Raw genomic sequence first — 20,359 nt, 5'->3', positions numbered from 1 at the left:
TAAACTGTAGCCCACGGAGTTATTCTCCATCACAACCTCACCACCCCAATATAATGAAACTCTTATCCTACGCTCTTCAGACATAATAAAAAAATGCTGGAGAATTTAACAACAACAGACGTTTCAACAAGAGTTAAAAAAAATTTTGAATGCATTTCTATGCGATTCTAACCTCTTTATATAGAAAATGGAGAGCCGGGAAGATTTTTTTTTTTACATATATAGCGCCAAATAAGTTGGCACTATACGATTTTGAATTATTGTACTCTGCTATTATTGCTGGGGTCAGGAAAAAAAGGGTATAACGCCAGGTTTTCTGGCGCTATATCACTGTGTCAATATAACGCCAGAAAACCTGGCTCTATATATTAATGGTGCAATTACCGTTATTATATAGCACCAGGTTTTCTGGCGTTATATATATTATGGTCACTTTTTTTTTACACTTATTTGTGTCTTTTGAGTCCAAAATAACAACATTTTGGTTCCGGACTCCAAGCACAACTATAGGGAACACAATGGAGTAACTTATCTTTTGGCAAAAGAAAGAGCCAACAAGGATTTTTTTGGTAGCTTAACTATACTAATAGTTCCTCCGATGTTTGCAAATGAAAATTTTTGGACTGATATCTTAGGAACTACTTTTCCAAGACAAGTACTGAACTGCAATAATAATAGTTCATACATTGGCTCAGTATCCTATTTTGCCTGGGGAAACAAGCATGCCCCTCTATGTATCAAGAGTCCGGAACCAAAATGTGGTTCTTTTGGACTCAAACTACGTAAATAAGTGTAAAAAAAAAAAATTACCAAAGTATATATAACGCCAGAAAATCTGGCGCTATACATTAACGGTAACTGCACCGTTAATGTATAGCGCCAGATTTTCTGGCGTTATATAAAAAAAATCTGACACACTGATATAGCGACATAAAAAGTGGCGCTATACCCTTTAAGGAGTGAACCACATTGCTTCCATCTAATTGCTAGTTTGGCAAACAAGATCCAGATTATGTTTTTTTATCATATATTGGGTATATAATTAATTTTTATATTAAGATCTTTATAATTTTAATTTTATATCCTATTTTTTGATATATTAATTTTTGTATATATTATATTTATNTCCCGCTAAAAAAAAAATATTTTTTTACCTTATATTTTTTTTTTTGCAATTTCACATTTCTGTTTTTTGGTTTTTCTGCACCCCCACCGCCCACCCCCTCAACTGCTGCCCCCCCCCCCCCCTCGCACAATTTCTTTTTTTTTGTACTTTCAAATTTCTATTTTTTTTCGTTTTTCTGCCCCCCACCCCGCGCGAAAAAATATTCCTTAAATATATTTTTCAGTTTTAGTTTTTTTATTTATTGGTTTAAAGGTTCAAAATTTTACAAGTTTCAAAGTTATGAGTTCCGAGGTTTATATAAATATAATATATACAAAAATTAATATATCAAAAAATAGGATATAAAATTAAAATTATAAAGATCTTAATATAAAAATTAATTATATACCCAATATATGATAAATTAAAATTACACAAATAAAAAGATTGAATAAAATATTAATAAACCTAATATAGAGTGATGAATAGTGTTGCACCAACTCATTCATTTTCATAAACATGCAATGTTAGCATATACTAATGTTATACTTTTCATTAGCATGCAATATTTATACACAGATTCTAAAAACCTTTGGCATAATTTTTTAGATAATTCAACTATACACAGTCATCTATATAAGCATGGTTATGACTTCAAAAAAGAAGATAACACATAACCTTTTACAAAAAAATGTAAAATTCTTACATTATTAACTTAGATTATATTCTTCCATAATATACATTAAAAAAAAACATATAATGTTCAACTATTTCGTGATGGATCTTGATCTCATCCAGTGAGCACATAATCTGGATCTTGTTTGCTAAACTAGCAATTAGATGGAAGCAATGTGGTTCACTCCTTAAAGGGTATAGCGCCACTTTTTATGGCGCTATATCAGTGTGTCAGATTTTTTTTATATAACGCCAGAAAATCTGGTGCTATACATTAACGGTGCAGCTACCGTTAATGTATAGCGCCAGGTTTTCTGGCGTTATATATACTTGGCAGAATATCCTAATAGATACCCGTATTTTTTTCTATTTGACATCCCGGTCCCCTTACTGTATAAAGTTTCAAGTGGACACCTGAACTTGATCAAATATATTATTTTAAGCCCCTCCGACTGTTGATCCAACTTACGTGGCATTGACTAAATTAAGCTGGACAATATGCGTGTAATGCACGCGAATGAAGAGAGTGAGTACCGTAATTTTGATTTAAAAGATTAAAATAAGAAGAAAAAATAAAAAAAAAAAGAGGCAGAAATTAAAGTTAAAAAGAGAGAAAGAAAAATAAAAAAAGGCTGAAGAGTCCTTCCTCCTCCCTCGTTAGTACCGTCCGTTCCCCATCCCCCATTTCTCTTCTTCTTCCCCTCCATTCTTCTCTTCCTCTTCTTCTTTCTCCCTCCATTTTTCCAGTGGAGTTCAAATGAAACCTATGAAGATTCAATTGATTTTCTGTTTTAGCTACTTATAAGTGTGGGATTTGACTTCAGTTGGTTTCAGTGGGCTTTGTAAATAAGGATTTCAACTTTCTTCGATTGGGTATAGATTCTTGATGAGTCTCGTTTAAATTTGTTGTAATCTTCAAGTGTGCACTGGAACTCTCTATGGGATAGTGACTGAAAAAGGATAGTGATTATTAATCATTGAATAAATAATCAAGTTTTCTTCAAATTGAGTAAAGATATTTGATGGGTCTTAATTATTTATCTGTAATTTTGAAGTAAATATGTAATGGAACTCTCCATCAATGATGTGACCGAAGAAATGTGCTTTTCATGAAGGAAAACTAAAGTAGATGACGGAGTAAAATATGAAAAGAAATTATATAGTTTTTAAATAATGTGAAAAAAGTAAATTATTATTTTATCATGAAAAATCTGACGGGGACACTGATATGTCATCCACGTCAAGCAAGTGAGCAACACACAGCTGTGGAGGTGTTTAGAATATCATATTTGAACAAGTTCAGGTATCCACTTGAAACTCTATAGAGTAACGGGGCCGGGATGTCAAATGAGAAGAAATACAAGTGTCTATTAGGCTATATACTTTGGTAACTTTTTTTTTACACCTATTTACGTAGTTTGAGTCCAAAAGAACCACATTTTGGTTACGGACTCTATGTATCAACCCAAACACTTAACTAGTTATATATAAAAATCATCCATTAAACCAAAAATAAAAAGTATAGGAAGATGCAAAGACCAAACATATACTCCCTCCGGTCCAAAATAAGTGATTTTTTGGCCTTTTTTTTGTGGTCCAAAATAAGTGATTTTTCCAGATTTCAAGAATGAATTAATTATTTTTTTCCTACATTGTCCTTGAAGTAAATGGTGTTGGAATATGTGTTAGGAGTGTTTATGTGAGATAGTAAAGGTTAATATGGTCAATTCCATTGCTAATTAATACTAAAAGGTGAATTTCTTAATTTGTGTGAAAACATCCAAAAAACCACTTATTTTGGACCGGAGGGAGTATAAATTATGCTGAATTCAAGAGATTAATTCTCCTCGTTCAAGCAACCTTAGTGATGGCAATAGGACCGTGTGGGTGCGGGGCAGGTCGCGAGTAAGAGTTTTTTCTTTTTTCAAACAAAAACTTAAAGATCTAAAATGCTAAGGGCCCTTCTTCTAAGCTAAAATTAAACACCGTAAAAATTGCACGGGGCGCCCTATTTGGTCGCCCCATTTAATCTATACCTATTATTTTTAAAACTTTTAACTTGTACCCACTTTTTAAACAACTTCATCCCTCTTTCTCCTCCTCCTCCTCCTCCTTCTCCTCCTTCATTTTCTTCTTTCTTCTTCTACAACGATGACTTCAACATTGTTAATGTGCCTGCCTGACATAAAATACTAAATTCTGCATAGATAGTAAAATTTATGATCTGTTTTTATGCCTTGTTCTGGACTTCAACATGCTTTTTATCCATGTTCTGTTGTACATATTTGTTCTTATCTTCATACTTCCATGTGCCTGATGTTCATGTTTTTTTGTCGTTAATTATTAAATTACCCAGGTTTATATCGTTATAGACTAGGTGATGTGGTAAAGATAAAATGCTTTCACAATGGGACACCAGAACTCCAGTTTGTTTGGAGAAGGAACCTTTTGCTAAGCATTAACATTGACAAAAACACAGAGAAAGATTTACAACTAGCTGTAGAAGCTGCATCAAAGCGCTTAGTAGACAAAAAACTAGAAGTGGTGGACTTCACGAGCCATGTCAACGTCTCAGCTGACATAAGACAAAAACTTAAGCTCTAGAGCTGAAGTTCCCCAGTTACAAAACAAAAACTTCAGCTCTAGAGCTGAAGTTCGCCAGTTACAAAACAAAAACTTCAGCTCTAGAGCTGAACTTCATGCCTGGCTACTAGAATGCTGAAGTTTTGCGTGATTGCCTTTGCACTTCAGCCCCGTAAGCTGAAGTTATGCGAAAAAGCGGGTACGCTTGCAATTTTTTTTGCAAAACGAACACAAGTTAAAACGTGACACAAAAAACGGGTATAGATGCAAATGCCCCTTAAACACATATGCAGCCGTGAGAAGAAAAACATAAAACTTGAACTGATTGTCACAACACAATTATAAATGAAATAAGAATTGAAGAAACTTATAATAGGTGAGAACCCATGATTTATTGGTCTAATAAGATTAAAAAAATATTTGTTCTATAAACAATCACACGTTTATAACTTTTTATTTTATTTTAAACGTCTCATTTACTCTTAATAACATGCTAATAATAGAAATGTAATAACATTTTAAAATCATAAGTTCAAAAATTACATTCTGATACTAGTTATCAATAGTTTTTTTTTCTTTCTTAAATTTCATATCTGACCATGCATCACCATATAAAAGGCAAAGTAGAAAATAATCGTCTAAGAGGGATAGTAGCTTTGATGTGCCAGTTCAAATTTTACTATGCTAGTCATATCATTTCTTCTTGTGAGCGCGATGTAGCCATTGAAGAAAAGATTTTCTGCCGACTTCTTTGTTACTTGAAGTAGGATACCTCATAAGCTTAAACAAAGAAGGAAAATTGGATGTCCTTGTAGCTAGTTCTCCTATTTAAATTAATACTAAATAGCAGAAAAGGGAAAAAAACTTAGAAAAAATTACACAATAATGCACTTCATAAGTAGATCTTGCACTATCTTAGCTCAGTTACAAGTTTGCAAATGTGTAGCTAACTATCAATAAGACTTTTTCTTTTACCATTCCCTCTAACTATAACAACCTGATCTTTTTTTTTTCATCACCTACCTACCGTATTGTAGCTCTCTCCTCATTTTTCACCCATAAATATTTAATTTAATTAATAAAAAAGTAACATATGCAAACAAAAAATAAAACGAAAATTAGTTCCCTATTTTTAGTGTAACCATTGATCGAGACCCTCAGTCAACACTCATTCATGCCTTCTCCCATAACCAATATTTCTCCGCATTGTTTTTTTTGGTTTTCTTATTTTGTGTATCTTTAGGCGTTAAATATCCGTAAGTTTTTATTCTCTTTTTTCCTCAAGTTTATACATACCTATCACAACTTCAAAACGCTAAATCAGTCGCGAGAAACCTAAAACCTCATCTCGTTCAATGCTAATCTTCTTAAATTTCGATTTTGATTTTGTGAGAAATTTGGAGTGGGTTTGTTTGAACTTATTAGAAATAGTCTAAGTCGGTTGTATACAAAGTTTGAAGTTATTTGTTGGAGATTTGGACTAGTTTTATACAAGAATTGCAAGTGAAAATCGTGCAAAAAGTTCATCATAGATGCTTATACACTTTTATACAATGTTATACACTTTTATACAAAGAGGTACATTATGTATATAGTTGTATAAAAGTGTATAAAGATGTATAATCACAGTAGTAAAATATTCGTGATACACTATGTAAATAGGCGTATAAGAAGAATGAGAAGAAGAAGAAGAAGAAGAAGAAGATGAAGAAGAAAATGTGAGAAACTCACCAAATACCTGTAAATAATGTATTAACCTTGTATAAAATAGTGTATAAGAGGTGTTTATACAATATTATACATTATTATACAAATGAATCCTATCAATGGAGCTTCACAAGTTCTTCTTCTTCCATGGGCATCCTCTGAAATTTAACTCAAATCCAGCATAAATCTTACTCCAAATCACTTAAAATTTAAGTTTTGAACTCCTGTTGATAATTCCAATCAATTGGGACAACACCCATTCCAAACAATTAACAAATCGGAAAACCCAATTTCCTGAAATCGAATCTTTTAACCATAAGTGACAAAATTACAGAATAATGCACGTTATAAGAGATTATCATCTTTGAATCTGGAAGAAGAATAACAATGGTAGAAAAATTTTTGGGGTGCAAAGGCGTGGGAAGAAGAAGAATAAGAACGAAGAAAAAAAAGGTGGGCTAACTGATGAAAAGTAATTTTCAGGTTATGTACAACCTGGGATACACTGGGTAAAGATTCCAAACGTGGGCCATTTTCTGATAGGATGTTGGGCCAAGTGAAAAGGAGTGTAATTCTCCCAAAAATGTACTATCAAATTCTCCCGAAAAAGAAACAAAAATTTAAAGAGTTAATGTGGGGCGCGTTGAAAATAGAAAATTATACTATGCGGGGTTGAAGCCTTTATGATTATACCCCACAACCGTATCGCTCCGTACCGTCTGCCATCCCTAAACACCTTATACAAAACTTTGTTATAGATTGTAATATTTGTTGGAAGCAAACAAGATCACTATCAAAAATATTTGGAGGGAGACATATGCATACTTTGTGAAGAGTGAAGGACACAAGCATAAATAAATAAGATGGATAGTTCTTTCGTGTGACTTCATGAAAGAATTTAAGAATTTTATTTAGTTAATTTTCTTATGTACCAACTAAAAACAAATTAATCCCCAATTCAAACAGCCGAGTCAAAATTCAACTTAAAGGGACGCCTTTAACAGTCAAAAGGATCGAACCGGTTCATTTGAATTTCACGTCCCTCCATTATCTCTCCAAATTCCCTCTCTCAATTTCTAGGGTTTTCTTGAGAATTTTTTGCAACAATGTCAGCTTCCACAGTATCCATCACAGCCAATCCAGCCTCGGGTTCAACCCGTCGCCGAGCCGTCGAGAAGAAACAACCCTCCGATTTAGCCGATTCCAACTTAGCGACCGTCGCTGCTGCTGCCGTGGCCGATCCAATTTCAACCCCCAACATTTCCTTCAGAAGCGACGGCCGAGATGCGATTCAAGTGGTGAAAAAACCATTGCCCAATACAAATGCTCCCACATCCTCTACTCGCCGTGCTAGCGGCTCAGCAGCAGCAGCAAAGAAACCCTCGAAACCGCCTAAGCCTAGGTGGTTGACTGTGGTTAGTGTATTCACTAAGAATTTGTTGCTGCTGCTTGTTTTAGTTGGTTTAATTCAGATGGTCCGTAGACTTGTTATGAATTCGAATAATGTTAATGACTCTGATGGTCTCGCTGTAATTTCTGGGGATTTTGAGGGAAAATTCGCTGAAATGGAGTCGTTTGTTAAGAAAACTACGAAAATGATGCAAGTGCAAATCGAAGTAATTGATCAAAAACTCGATTCAGGGATTAGGAGTGTGAGGGATGAGTTGAGTGTGAAGGTGGCTGAGAAAGGGGAGGAATTGGAGTTGAAGTTGAAGGAAGTGAGTGGCAGAAGTGAAAATTTGGAGAAGTTGATGAGTGAGTTTAGAGAGAAAGACTGGGTGTCCAAGGACGAGCTAAATAATTTATTTGAGGAGTATAGGAAGACTAAAAGTGACACGGAAGTTGATGATAAGAGTTTGGATGAATTTCGGGCATATGCGAGAGAGGTAGTGGAAAAAGAGATAGAGAAACATGCTGCTGACGGATTAGGGAGGGTGGATTATGCATTGGCTTCGGGTGGTGCTCGCGTAGTGAAGCATTCAGAGCCATTTATCACTAGGTCTGGTGGTGGTGATGTTTGGAGTTTGTTAAACCGGAATGCAGTTAGTAATGATGCTCAGAAGATTCTTACACCCAGCTTTGGAGAACCTGGTCAGTGTTTTCCCCTTAAAGGGGATAGGGGGTTTGTCCAGATCCGGCTCCGGACATCTATTATACCCGAAGCTGTCACCCTGGAACATGTTGCAAAGGTAACACTGTTTCCACTGGATAGTAGTGATGATTCTATTGTATCATTTTTTCTTTCTGCTTATGGTGCTGCTGACTGTTTAGTATGATGCATTTATCAGAGCTTCACGAGTATATGTGACTTTTTATGTGATGAGTAACTCAAAATGCATGAATTTAGGAAGCTTCTGACATCTTAGTCATTATGAGCACAATTGAATTTGAGCCTGACTTTCAGATTTCAATTGAAATTGATCGGTCTGAGCCTAGGTTGGGTCAGCATGAATTGAGCCTTTTTGTGCCTAGACAACATATTTGAGTATGTTTATGGAAATTGAGAATATCAAAAGAAGCACAAGTAGATTTCATATAAAAGTGTACAATTAAAAGTAAGTTTTACAGTTTTAATCAGAATGAAAGTATATTCCATCTAGTGTTGCTTACTAATTTGCATGTAAGTTCTCCTCAAGCCTCCAATTGACGTGCAATTTAAGAGTAAGGGCTCGAAATTAGAAAGTGCTCAGGCAAGGCCTTATTGAGTCTTCTCTTTCCTAGTGAGAGTTTTTTTTGGGGGTGAGAATCTTTAACCTAGAAGCGGCAAGCCCGTCCTACCTCATGTTCGTGTTCTTAATGATCGAGGGATATATTCTAGGATATATTCTACGATTGACATACCTTGCATCTGAATGAGAGGAGCTTTATCTGGAGATACTATAATGCTTGTATATATTCCTTTTATCGGAATGTAACTTGGATAATTGATTGGACTGATCCAAAACTGATGGTTTGGGCCCCAAACTAGGCAATTGTTGGCTGGACAATTAATTGAAGATTAGTGATAGAACGCAGGTGAATGGCTTTCATACTAATCAGTCATATCGGCACTATCAAGTATTCTGCTTTAGATGCACCTGTAATAGTTGAGTGTTGTTCTTATTTATCTGTCTCTTCACTATTGCATCCTCATTTGCCTTCATTGTGTCCCTCTCATAGCCTTTCACCTCTCTTTTCACATACATACCTGGAAATGCTGTTCATCTCTATCTTTTCCTTCCCTAGCTATGATTATCTGAACTAATATATTCAATTGCTTTTGCATCCACTAGTGTGCTTATCATGCCAAACTTTCTCCACTATATGGTTGTTTGCTTATGTTTGTGATAGGTACAGACGTGCAGTTATGCGTTTATATTTATAAGTTTATGTCTGTTTGTGTTATTTTGAAATGCCTGGCTCTTTTTCAGTTTCTAGAGCCCTGTTAACCTTTAATCTGCCAATTATACCAGATAACTGCGCTAATCTTGACCCGGGCACATGACTGATTCTGCTGGTATCCTCTCATATTGGAACATTATGGTTTGATTGCTGAGAATAGTCTGGGGTAGGTTCTTATCGGGAGAAGGGACCCAGACCAAGATGTATTCTGTTCTGTGTACTTTTGCTTATCTGTTCATCATTGTTTTTGTTTTGCTTGCCTATCTTCATCGTTTGATCTCTTCTATTATTTAAAGTGGACCTCGATTTCTGTCCATTTCTACTTTTTAAGCGATACTTGGTAGTCTATTTTGTTTGGATAATTCTCCAGACTTGCTTTCTTGTCTACTGATCAGTAGCATGACTATAGAAATCACCTGTCCTGATTACAGTGTGCCTTTTTGGCTCTAAATTAGTACTAATATCAAAGACGGGTTTTATCACCCACCTGATCCCCAAAAAAAAAAAAAAAGAGAAGGGTTCTATCCCCCATTTCTCAAACGGTTTTATTGTCCATTTTACCTTTTGGTGAACATACTGAAAAGTTTCTAGACGCCTTCTTGAACCTTTCTCCTTTCTCATTGTTCAAGTGCCCGGTCAGCCTATTTTAGTTTCTACTGGTTCTTTAGTGCCACCGTTGTTCTCTTAAGAACAAGTACTCAAGCTATATCTTTAGTACTTAATTTTGCTGATATCCGTGATGATTGGCCAATTCCGTTCTCATAGGTGGATAACTGAATATTATTAGTTATCTAGGTTTAGTGAGCACTCATGCTTAGTTACAAATGTTATTTACTCCCTCCGTCTCAATTTATGTGAACCTATTTGACTGTGCACGGAGCTAAAGGAAAAAGGAAGACATTTGAAACTTGTGGTTGTAAATATGTTACTATAATATTTGTGTGGCTATAAATCTTTTGGAACGTGTGGTGAAAAACATTCATACGGTGGTGAAATCTTCTCATGAAGGGTGATATTTGGAATCCTAAAATTAAGAGTTCCCTTATTTCTTTCACCAACTATTTTTGTGATGCTTCACACTTGAGACCTGAACTCTAGCAATCAGGGTGAACCTTGAGCAAGAATTCTTACTCTGTTAGATTGAATAGAAGGCTAGGAGTTTCATAGCTCTAAGCAATGTACAATATTATGTTGACCGGTCAATAATTTTAACCAAAGGTCTTAGGAAAAAGATTTATCAGCAATAGTGTGGCATGAAGTAACATGCGTGTTCACCTTGCTGAGCAGCTGTAGACCTTAAATCACATTTTTTGAGATATTTCCGTGAACGGTCCTAATGGCTATTGTAGGATGAAACTGTGTGAACAAACTATCACATTTGGGAAGTGAATTTCATGAGACATGGTATGAAAACATTGAATAAGTTTTGTGTCCATTGTACAGAAGCATATATTTGTAAGCATTCTGCATGCTCCCAACCCCCCACCCCCAACCCCGAGCCGCACAGACTATGATTTTTCAAACACTTCAATTGAAAAATTCACGGTGACAAGTTTAATGGCCTATTATCCACCGAGTTTCAAACCATGGACCGCAAGGTCTTGGAGATTTCTTTGTTATCAAAAAGAAAGTTTCACCATGTTTGCTATGTATCAGTATTGCAGTGAATTTGCAGCGCTCACTTAATGATGCAGTATTGCAGTGTACTTGATGAGCAATTTTTTATATTATTAACTTGCTATATGTTGAATGATTTCTTGTGCTCCGACACCTAAGGATGTGGCCTAACGGTCAACTAGGTGATTTCTTTCCATCTACCTAAGCCTAGGTGGGCAGAGTTACTCGGTACTTGTGTTGGTGGGAAGTAACAGGTACCCGGTGGAGCTTCCGCAGACACCACCTTATCACAAAAAAGATTTCTGGTTCTCTGCTGTTATGCTTCTTAGGTATCCAAGGTACTAACAACTCCTGGATATTTTTGAACAGAGTGTTGCTTACGATAGGTCCAGTGCTCCGAAGAGCTGCAGGATATCCGGATGGCTTCATGATAAAAAGGAGACTGATCTAGCAGCTGATAGTGAGAAGATGTTCCTTTTGACGGAGTTCATATATGATCTTGACAAGAGCAATGCTCAGACTTTCAATGTTTTAGAATCTGCAGGCTCTAGTGTAGTTGACACAATCCGGTTTGATTTTACATCCAACCATGGGATGCCGCACACATGCATTTATAGGTTGAGGGTACATGGCCGTGAACCAAACTCTTTGGTAATGCAGTCTTGATGGTAAAATAATTTAAATTATTTTGACATTCCTCTCCTTAACAATGTAGTGCTTTTGTGTCTATCTGGTAGAGAACCCAATCCAACGTGTGAGTTGTAATCTTTTGGCTAAGTGTGGATTTTGAGATCCTTCTCCTCTGTCATTGACCAGTACTGAGATGGGGCTAGGTGTAAAAATATCTTGTTCCTTTCAGCTCCCAAACTGTAAAATTGATGATTTGATTCCCTTGTATCTTTTTTTTTTCTTTTTTCTTTTTTTTTTTTGGAAATGAGACTCCCTTCTATGGTGATGTAAAGATTATGACTATCGTGTAAACCCCTTCATTTTTAGTACTTGTTTTCTCGACAATCTTGCTTTTAGAGATGCGAATGTATGTTTTTTAAATCATTACAACATATCTTCTTCTTCTTTTTCTATTTCTTTTCTTTTCTTTTTTGGTGGTGGTGTAATGGTGTGGGGTGGACGATTGGATTAGTCCCACTTTCTAGTGTAATACATGGCATAAGAGTCATTCATTATGGGGTGAGGGCTAACACACTTTGGTGAAATACTTGCCTTTTTATAGTTGATGTGGTGGTTCAAACTCTATTATTGTAGCATCTTCGCCCCTTTACCCCTTTCCTTTCTATGTAATTCAAAGAATCTTAAAAGAAGCCATTCATTACTCTAGCCTACATTAATACCACAAAGGCTAAGTTGGGGTTGTAATTAGGGGGAGAAATTTAAAAATAGTCAGATTTACAATTGGTCGTTCAAAAATAGCGCAATTTCAAAAGTAATCGAAATTTAGCCACTTTTTATGTAAAGATAAATCTGAGCGAAAACGCTGTTCAAAATCCGGAAAATACTCCAGTATATTATGCTGGAGTTCCAGCATAAGTATACTTGAACTCCAGCATATTATACTGGAGTTCCAGGATAGTATGCTGGAACTCCAGCATAATATGATGGAGTTCCAGCATAAATACACTAGAACTCCAGCATAATATACTGGAACCAGCAAAGTATACCGGTCCAGCATAATATGCTGGAGTTCATACACAAGTACATCGAACTCCAGTATATTATGCTAGACCGGTCTCTATTGCAGCAAAACGGTGGCTATTTTTTATTGACTTGGTAAACGCTGGCTATTTTTGATTGACCAGTTCGAAAACTGGCTATACCGTGCTATTTTTACGTAATTAGGGGTGGCGATTTGAGCCCGAACTCATATAACTGTCAGAGATTAATGGGTTGGGTTACAAACATTTTAGCTCATGGGTCAATTTAGGCTGAGCCCAAGTTAACCCGTTATTTTTTGTAGCACATTCTTACCCATTAAGCAGTCCAAATACAACCCATGAAATTCACACAAAACAAAAAAGATCTCAACCCAACTTATCTAGAAATTTATTTAGTTGCCCCAATTTTACTTTTTTTTAGTTTTATATATTTTCATTTTCCTGCACCACCCACCCACCCTACCCCCTCTCCACCCCTCCAAACCCCCTCAATTTTTTTTGTATTTTTAATTTTCTGTTTTTTTGTTTTTGCACCACCCTTCCTCCCTCCCTCCGCACCCCCTACCCCCGCGCAAACCCCCTCAAAGAAAAAATAATTTTTTTTTTGTATTTTTAATTTTCTGCACCGCCAACCCTACCCCTACCCTGCGCGCAAACCCCTAAAAATAATTTTTTTTTCTTTTTTCTGCACCACCCTACACACACACACACACACACACACACACACCCGCAAACCCCCTCAATAAAAAAATTTACTTATTTTTTGTATTTTCTGTTTTTTCGTTTTTCTGCACCACCCACCCACCCCAATCCCCCCATCCCCACTCCTACCCGCAAAATATTTTTCAACTTACACATTTTAAGTTTAAAGCTTTTTATGCAAGATGAGCATGATTCTAAAACAAGGATCAAGTTGCGCGGGTTGGTTTATGACCCATTGTTTAGCCCATCTTGACCCAGCCCATCTTAGCCCAAGTACATTTTGGGCTGGGTTGGGCAATGACCCATTTATTGACCTAACCCATCTTGACCCGCCCAAATTCAGCTCAACCCGCGCATTTACCACCCCTAGTTGTAATCATGGTTACTATTTGCACTTCTTTTTTGCATTTTTATCATGCTTCCGGTTCAAATGTCCATCATGAATTGTGGAGTTACCGGAGATTGTAATTAAATCGTTAGGAATCTGAGCAGCAAGAAGGAAGTGTCAATAGAATCATGTAGCAACATGAACAAAGTTTTGCCTTCTTCATTCATCAGGTTACGTAAGTCGCACTAAATCTCCTATTTTCTTTTACAATAGCATAGAATAACTTAGAATTCACGTCTCCTTAAGCCACTTCTAATGTGCTCTCTTCTTAAGAATATTTAGGAGGGCACTTAGGATAATTATCAGGTAGTATTGGAAGTTTGGTTCTTGTATGGGTCAAAGTCTATCGAGGAGACCTCGCTTGAAATAGGGATCAAGAAGCAATTAGGTCGAGGTCATGCTTAAGAAGCAACATTGGCGAGCCGAGCAGTGAATGCCGAGGTAAAGCACTCAGATCAACCAAACGGCTAGTTTAGCAATAAGATATTTCTAAAGAATATTCGGAGGAATAATCTTTGTATTTGCACTTTCAATAGGTAAGGGGAATGTCCCATATAAGTAGGAAGAGAGAGAGAGAGAGAGAGAAAGAAGGGGATCCGATTATGGCCTATCTTGATAAGCTATCTCTAGAAAAGTTGACTCTCACATAACTACACATATTATCTTTATACAAGATTCGATTTGCTGTGTTGTTCCAAGATTCTGCACACTAGATCCGATAAAGTGTTTGATGTTCGCATGTTTGGCCATTTTACATCGTTGTCAGAAAGAGAATCATCCACCTTGTTACACATTTGGGTGAATTATTCTCTTTATTTACAGCTATTGCCATTCATCATATTTATTGCTTGTCTTCATTCCCTCCTTTATTCACAAGAATATCATTAAACCACTTTTAGGCTTTAAATAGCTTTAAATGCGATTTTCTAGGTTGTTATTTCCCATCAATCTTGGATCTAGAACTTATTATATTTAACTTGAATTTACCTATTATCATTCACTTAATTAGTTTAACAAAAAGGTTTAAGACTTTTTGGTCAAACAATTTGGCGTCATCTGTGGGGATTTTCTAGTTAAAAGTTTTAGTTTTTTCTAGATCTAAAAAAAAAAATACAAAACCCTGCACAGTCTCGTATCTCGTTATTTGCACAGAACTGACATGGTAGGCAATGGAGAAGAAAAGAGAAAGGTGATAGCCGACCTCACCGCCAATATCCTAAACGCTATCGACGAAGCTCACGGAGAGGACGAGGAGAATGTGACACCAAGCACCTCACCCAGGCGAAGTGATTCACCCCCTCCTCATGGCAGCGTTATCGCTTCTCATGGAAAGGGAGCCTCTACGTCCACTACGGAAGAAGCACCACCAGCGGTAAAATAGCTACTAGAAGCATGGCTAACGAATACAATGAACAACATACTAGACAAACCCGCTTAGAGGGCGAGCAGAGAGAGTGTGCGAGTCAACATCGCCACAACAACCAATGAGCAACACACCCAACCTCCCACAACAGGCACCACTCACCCTGTTAATGATGCAGGTAACAACGCCATCATTGCCATTTTTAGAAAAATGGAAGAAAAGGAGAACAAGAATAGAGCACTCCACGACCAAATGAGGGAGCATCAAGAAAGGGTAGATAAGATACCGGGCGTCCCAAAACTCCTACCAAAACGGGACGCAGGCCGGTTCGTGGAACAACCATATAGCAATGAGGCCGCACCACATGCTATACCAAAAACTTTCAAAATGCCACCATATTTGAAAATATATGACGACATGAGAGACCTGGAGGATCATGTAACCCATTATGTTACTGCAGTGAAAGGCAACGACCTCGCAAAGGAACAAGTATCGTCCATATTGCTGAAGAAGTTCGGAGAGACCCTAACCGGCGGGGCCCTGACTTGGTACTCGCAGTTACTTGTGTGCTTCATAGAAACGTTCGAAGAAATGGCTGACAAGTTCGTCACCGCCCACGCCGGGTCCAAGAAAGAGGAGGCAAGGGTGAATGATATTTTCGCCATCAAGCAATCTCTTCGTGAGGGACTCAGGGATTTTCCCGCCCGGTTCAACCGTATAAGAATAACCCTTCCAAATGTATCTAAAGGAATGGCGATCCGCTTTTCAGAATGGGCTGAGCAGAAGTGGGTCGAGGGCGACCAAAAAACTGCTAAGCCGACTCATGAAATACCCTCCAACCACTTGTGATGAGAAACATAATGCCTACTGTGCCGAGGTAAGAGCAGACGAGGATGACCTCAATGGGCCTACTCAGCGTCTGACATCGGTCCAAATATAGTCTAGGAAAGATCGAAGAAATGATAACATAAGAGATCTAGCAGGGTTACGACCTAATCGAGAAAGACATTAGCCTTACGTCAGAGGCACCCTCATGCCACCTCCACGTCATGATGAAGGTCCATCCAGACCGAGAATGGGAACCCACAAAATGAAAGAGGTATGCCCCTTGTTATTAGCTCACAATTTTTGTGTTTCCCCCTCAGAAATAGTCTACGCATTCGAAAAGCTCGGCCTAAAGGTAAAATGGCCGCAGAAAATGAAGTCCGACCCGAGCATGCTTCACTAAGGGCACCTAAAAGAGTTGAAGAGCGATCGAGAACAACATCAAGAGCCGCCAAAACCACCTTCCCCAGTTCGGGCCATTCAAATGATCATCGGGGGAGGCGACGACGCATCTATCAACAGCATGAAGTTCACCACCACTCACAAGCTCAAGCGGTCAATCACCCACGAACGGTATGACGAGTTCAGAGAAAGTATTATCTTCGATGAGTCGGATACCCACGGTTCGGTCTTTCCTCACTATGATGCCCTTGTCATTACTTTACGTATTTTTGATACTAATGTAAGACGTATCATGGTCGATGATGGAAGCGGCACGTGCATCACCCATCCTCCAGTTCTCACCCAAATGAAGCTCGAGGACAGAATAGTGTCGCGTTGCATCACGCTAACAAATTTTAACAATGCAATTGAGCGGACATCTAGAGAAATCACGTTACCCACCCTGGCCGGCGGCGTCACCTTGGAGACCACGTTCAACATCATGGACTAGGATACAGCGTACAAATCCATCATAGGCCGGCCTTGGATACACGGCATGAAAGTCGTCCCCTCCAGTTCGTACCAAGTCATTAAATTTCCCACCTCATGGGGAGTATTCAGAATCCGGGGGGAGTAACACACGGCCAGAGAATGCCACCGCTTCGCCCAAGATTGCACATACACCCAACAGTTGAAAGAAAAGGCCGAGAAAGCATAGCAATTAACGAAGGGGGGTCGGATGGCGAGGAAACGAAAGACGTCATCCGCGACCCTAAATCATAAAAGCCACGGGGTCAACCGTAGAGGACCTCGACCCCGTCCAATTAGAGGATGACAACCCCAACAAGAAAGCTTTCATCGGCCATAAACTCCAAGATCTAGGTAAATTTTGTCAATTCTTAAAAAATAACGTGGGCATGTTCGCTTTTTCCCATGCAGACATGCCAGGTATCCCAAAGGAAATAACAACTCACAAGTTGAACTTCGACCCATTTTACCCCCCAGTAAGAAAAATCAGACGAAAGTTCAACTCGGCAATAAATGATGCAGTTCGTGAAGAGGTCGAGAAATTACTAGTGAACGGTTCTATCAGAGAATCGAAGTACCCTCAGTGGGTCGCCAACGTAGTCATGGTAAAAAAGAAGAACGGTAAGAGGAGAATGTGCGTGGACTTCACCGACCTGAACAAAGCCTGTCCAAAAGACTCATTCCGGCTACCTCACATCGACCAACTCATCGACGCTACAACCGGGCACGAACTGCGGAGTTTCTTGAACGCCTACTCGGGCTACAGAGGATCATGAAAAAACCACCTTTATTACCCACCAAGGGACGTAATGCTATAGAGTGATGCCGTTCGGGTTAAAAAACGCGGGGCCTACATACTAGAGGCTGGTGACCAAAATGTTCAAAGAACAACTCGACAAAACTATGGAAGTATATATTGACGACATGTTGGTCAAGTCAAAAAGGAAGGAAGACCATATCGACCACCTGAGGGAGGCCTTCGACATACTCAGAAAGTACGACATGAAATTAAACCCCGAGAAATGTGCTTTCAGCGTGACGTCCGGGAAATTTCTCGGCTTCTTGGTATCACAACGAGGCATCGAGGTCAATCCCGACCAAATCAAGGCCATAGAAGGAATCCCAGAAAATCTAACCAGCAAATAACAAGTGCAAAAACTAACCAGCCGAATAGATGCCTTATCAAGGTTCATCTCGTGGTCCTCCGATAGATGCCACAAATGTTTTGGCGTACTCAAAAAGGACAATGGACTCCAATGGAATATTGAATGCATCAACGCCTTGAAAGAACTGAAAGCCTACCTATCTTCGCCACCATTACTCGCTAAGGCAGAACCCGGAGAACACCTCCTTGTCTACTTGGCCGTGTCTGATGTCGCAGTAAGTGCAGTCCTGGTACAAGAAAATAAAGGTACGCAATCTCCAATCTATTACATTAGAAAAACTTTGGTTGATGCTGAAACGAGGTACCCCCACCTCGAGAAGTTAGCTCTGGCCCTGGTCGTAGCTTCACGGAAGCTTAGACCTTATTTTCAGTGCCACCCCATCTCGGTGGTCACGAATTTTCCTTTAAGGAGTATCTTGCACACCCGAATTGTCAGGTAGATTGGCCAAGTAAGCCATAGAGTTGAGCGAGCACGATATAACCTATCAGCCGCGAACAACGATAAAGTCGCGGGTTCTTGCCGACTTCATTGCCGACTTTAGTGCGAAGATAACGTCTGAGGTCGAGAAGGAAACTACCATTACCTCTACCAAAGTACGCGACCTATGTGTCCTGTGCACCGATGGTGCTTCTAACGCATCTGGATCTAGTCTGGGACTCGTGCTCGAGGTTCCAACAGGCTAAGTAATTCGCCAATCCATACGAAGCCCTGATATGACTAATAACAAGGCCGAGTATGAGGCCATGATTGCAAGGTTGAAACTAGTACTCAAATATGGAGCACGGCGAGTCATCCTTCGATGCGACTCGCAACTCGTCGTCAATTAGTTCACAGGGACTTTTCAAATTAAGGAGCAACGGTTATAGAAATCAGACCGAGATTTGCAAACTATTACCCAAGTTCGACGAATGTCAACTCGATCAAATACCTCGAGCGCAGAACATCGAAGCAGATGGCCTCGCCAAATTGGCAGCGACCACCAAAAGCATAACCGAAAAGGGGGACGTGGTCACTCTACTCCATTCATCGTTAGACCAAATCGAGGTACACTCTATAAACCTGACTTGGGACTGGCGCAATCGTATTATCTTATACTTGTAGGACGGAGTGCTCCCGCCTAATAAAAAAGAACCCAAGAAGCTTCAAATGTAGGCGGTCAAGTACAACATCGTCAATACTGACTTGTACAAAAGAACATTTGGTGGCCCCCTAGCAAAGTGCTTAGGGCAAAATCAAACACAGCACGTCCTCGAAGAAGTACACGAGGGCCACTGCGGAGCTCACACCCGCAACCGAGCTCTCGTCAGATGCCTCATACGAGCGAGCTACTATGGGCCCACGATGAAGAAGGAAGCTGCCAATTTTGTCAAAAGGTGCGAGCAATGCCAAAGATACGCCCCTATGATTCACCAAGCAGGCGAGCACCTTTATTCAATCACTTTGCGATGGCCTTTCATCAAGTGGGGAATGGACATCGTCGGACCCCTCCCGGTGGAATGAGGTAATGTACGATTCCTTTTAGTTTTAACTGACTATTTCTCCAAATGGGTAGAAGCAGGTGCAGTCGCCCAAATACGCGAACACGAAGTAATCACGTTCATATGGAGAAACATCATATGCCGCTTCGGCATCCCCAAAGAAATCAGCTGCGACAACGGTCCCAGTTCACTAGAACAAAGACCGCCAAGTTCTTCGAAAAATAGCACATCAAAAGAATACTCTCCACGCCATATCACCCCGCAGGCAACGGTCAGGCAGAATCCTCCAACAAAACAATATTGAATATCATGAAAAAGAAACTCGAAGAAGAAAAGAACTCAGGTTTCAGAGGCTCTAGAAATGCAACAATTCAAATGAGGAGTGCATATCCCTATTTATAAGAATATAGGCACCCCAATTGAGAAAGCCCAAATGCCGCCTCTTTAATTTCGAAACGGAAGAGGCGCGGGAAACGATGTAACGCATGGGGAACATGCGCCATAATGACGCATGATGGAATGATATCATTTCAAACTGACGTAACAGTCAGGTGTGGCTCTTGAAGTGCCACGTCACCACCTCGCCAAAAAAAGGGTCACGCCTCGGCCAATGTGCTCAGATTTCTCAAAGTTGCAATTGGCGAAGTCTGCCCACAGAGCTTGCCCAAAAGCAACCCCGACGGACGGAGGGATTAACTGTATGGGTCAAAATGTAATCGAAGAGGCCTCGCCTGGAATAGGGAAATCAAGAATCAATTAGGCCGAGGACATGCTTAAGAAGCAACATTGG

The 20,359-nt window shown here is 39.0% G+C and overlaps 1 protein-coding gene across 2 annotated transcripts; it reads left to right on the top strand.

Moving 5' to 3' along the window:
* Nucleotides 1-7,008: 7,008 nt before the first annotated feature.
* Nucleotides 7,009-12,121, top strand: LOC109237212 (protein SAD1/UNC-84 domain protein 1). Of its 2 annotated transcripts, XR_002069612.1 has the most exons (3): nucleotides 7,009-8,259; nucleotides 9,523-9,617; nucleotides 11,438-11,525. XR_002069612.1 is itself a non-coding variant. In XM_019403484.1 (2 exons), exons 1-2 carry the CDS (start codon nucleotides 7,177-7,179, stop codon nucleotides 11,732-11,734), a joined length of 1,380 nt encoding a protein of 459 aa, XP_019259029.1. In that variant the 5' UTR covers nucleotides 7,011-7,176; the 3' UTR covers nucleotides 11,735-12,121. The 2 variants fall into 2 exon arrangements, 1 of the variants encoding a protein (XP_019259029.1); XM_019403484.1 differs by lacking the exon at nucleotides 9,523-9,617 and having other exon boundaries at nucleotides 7,011-8,259; nucleotides 11,438-12,121.
* The last annotated feature ends 8,238 nt before the right edge of the window (nucleotides 12,122-20,359 follow it).

The sequence above is a fragment of the Nicotiana attenuata genome, unplaced genomic scaffold, assembly GCF_001879085.1.
Source record: "Nicotiana attenuata strain UT unplaced genomic scaffold, NIATTr2, whole genome shotgun sequence".
Taxonomy (NCBI): domain Eukaryota; kingdom Viridiplantae; phylum Streptophyta; class Magnoliopsida; order Solanales; family Solanaceae; genus Nicotiana; species Nicotiana attenuata.
This window is presented reverse-complemented; position numbering and strand designations above follow the sequence as displayed.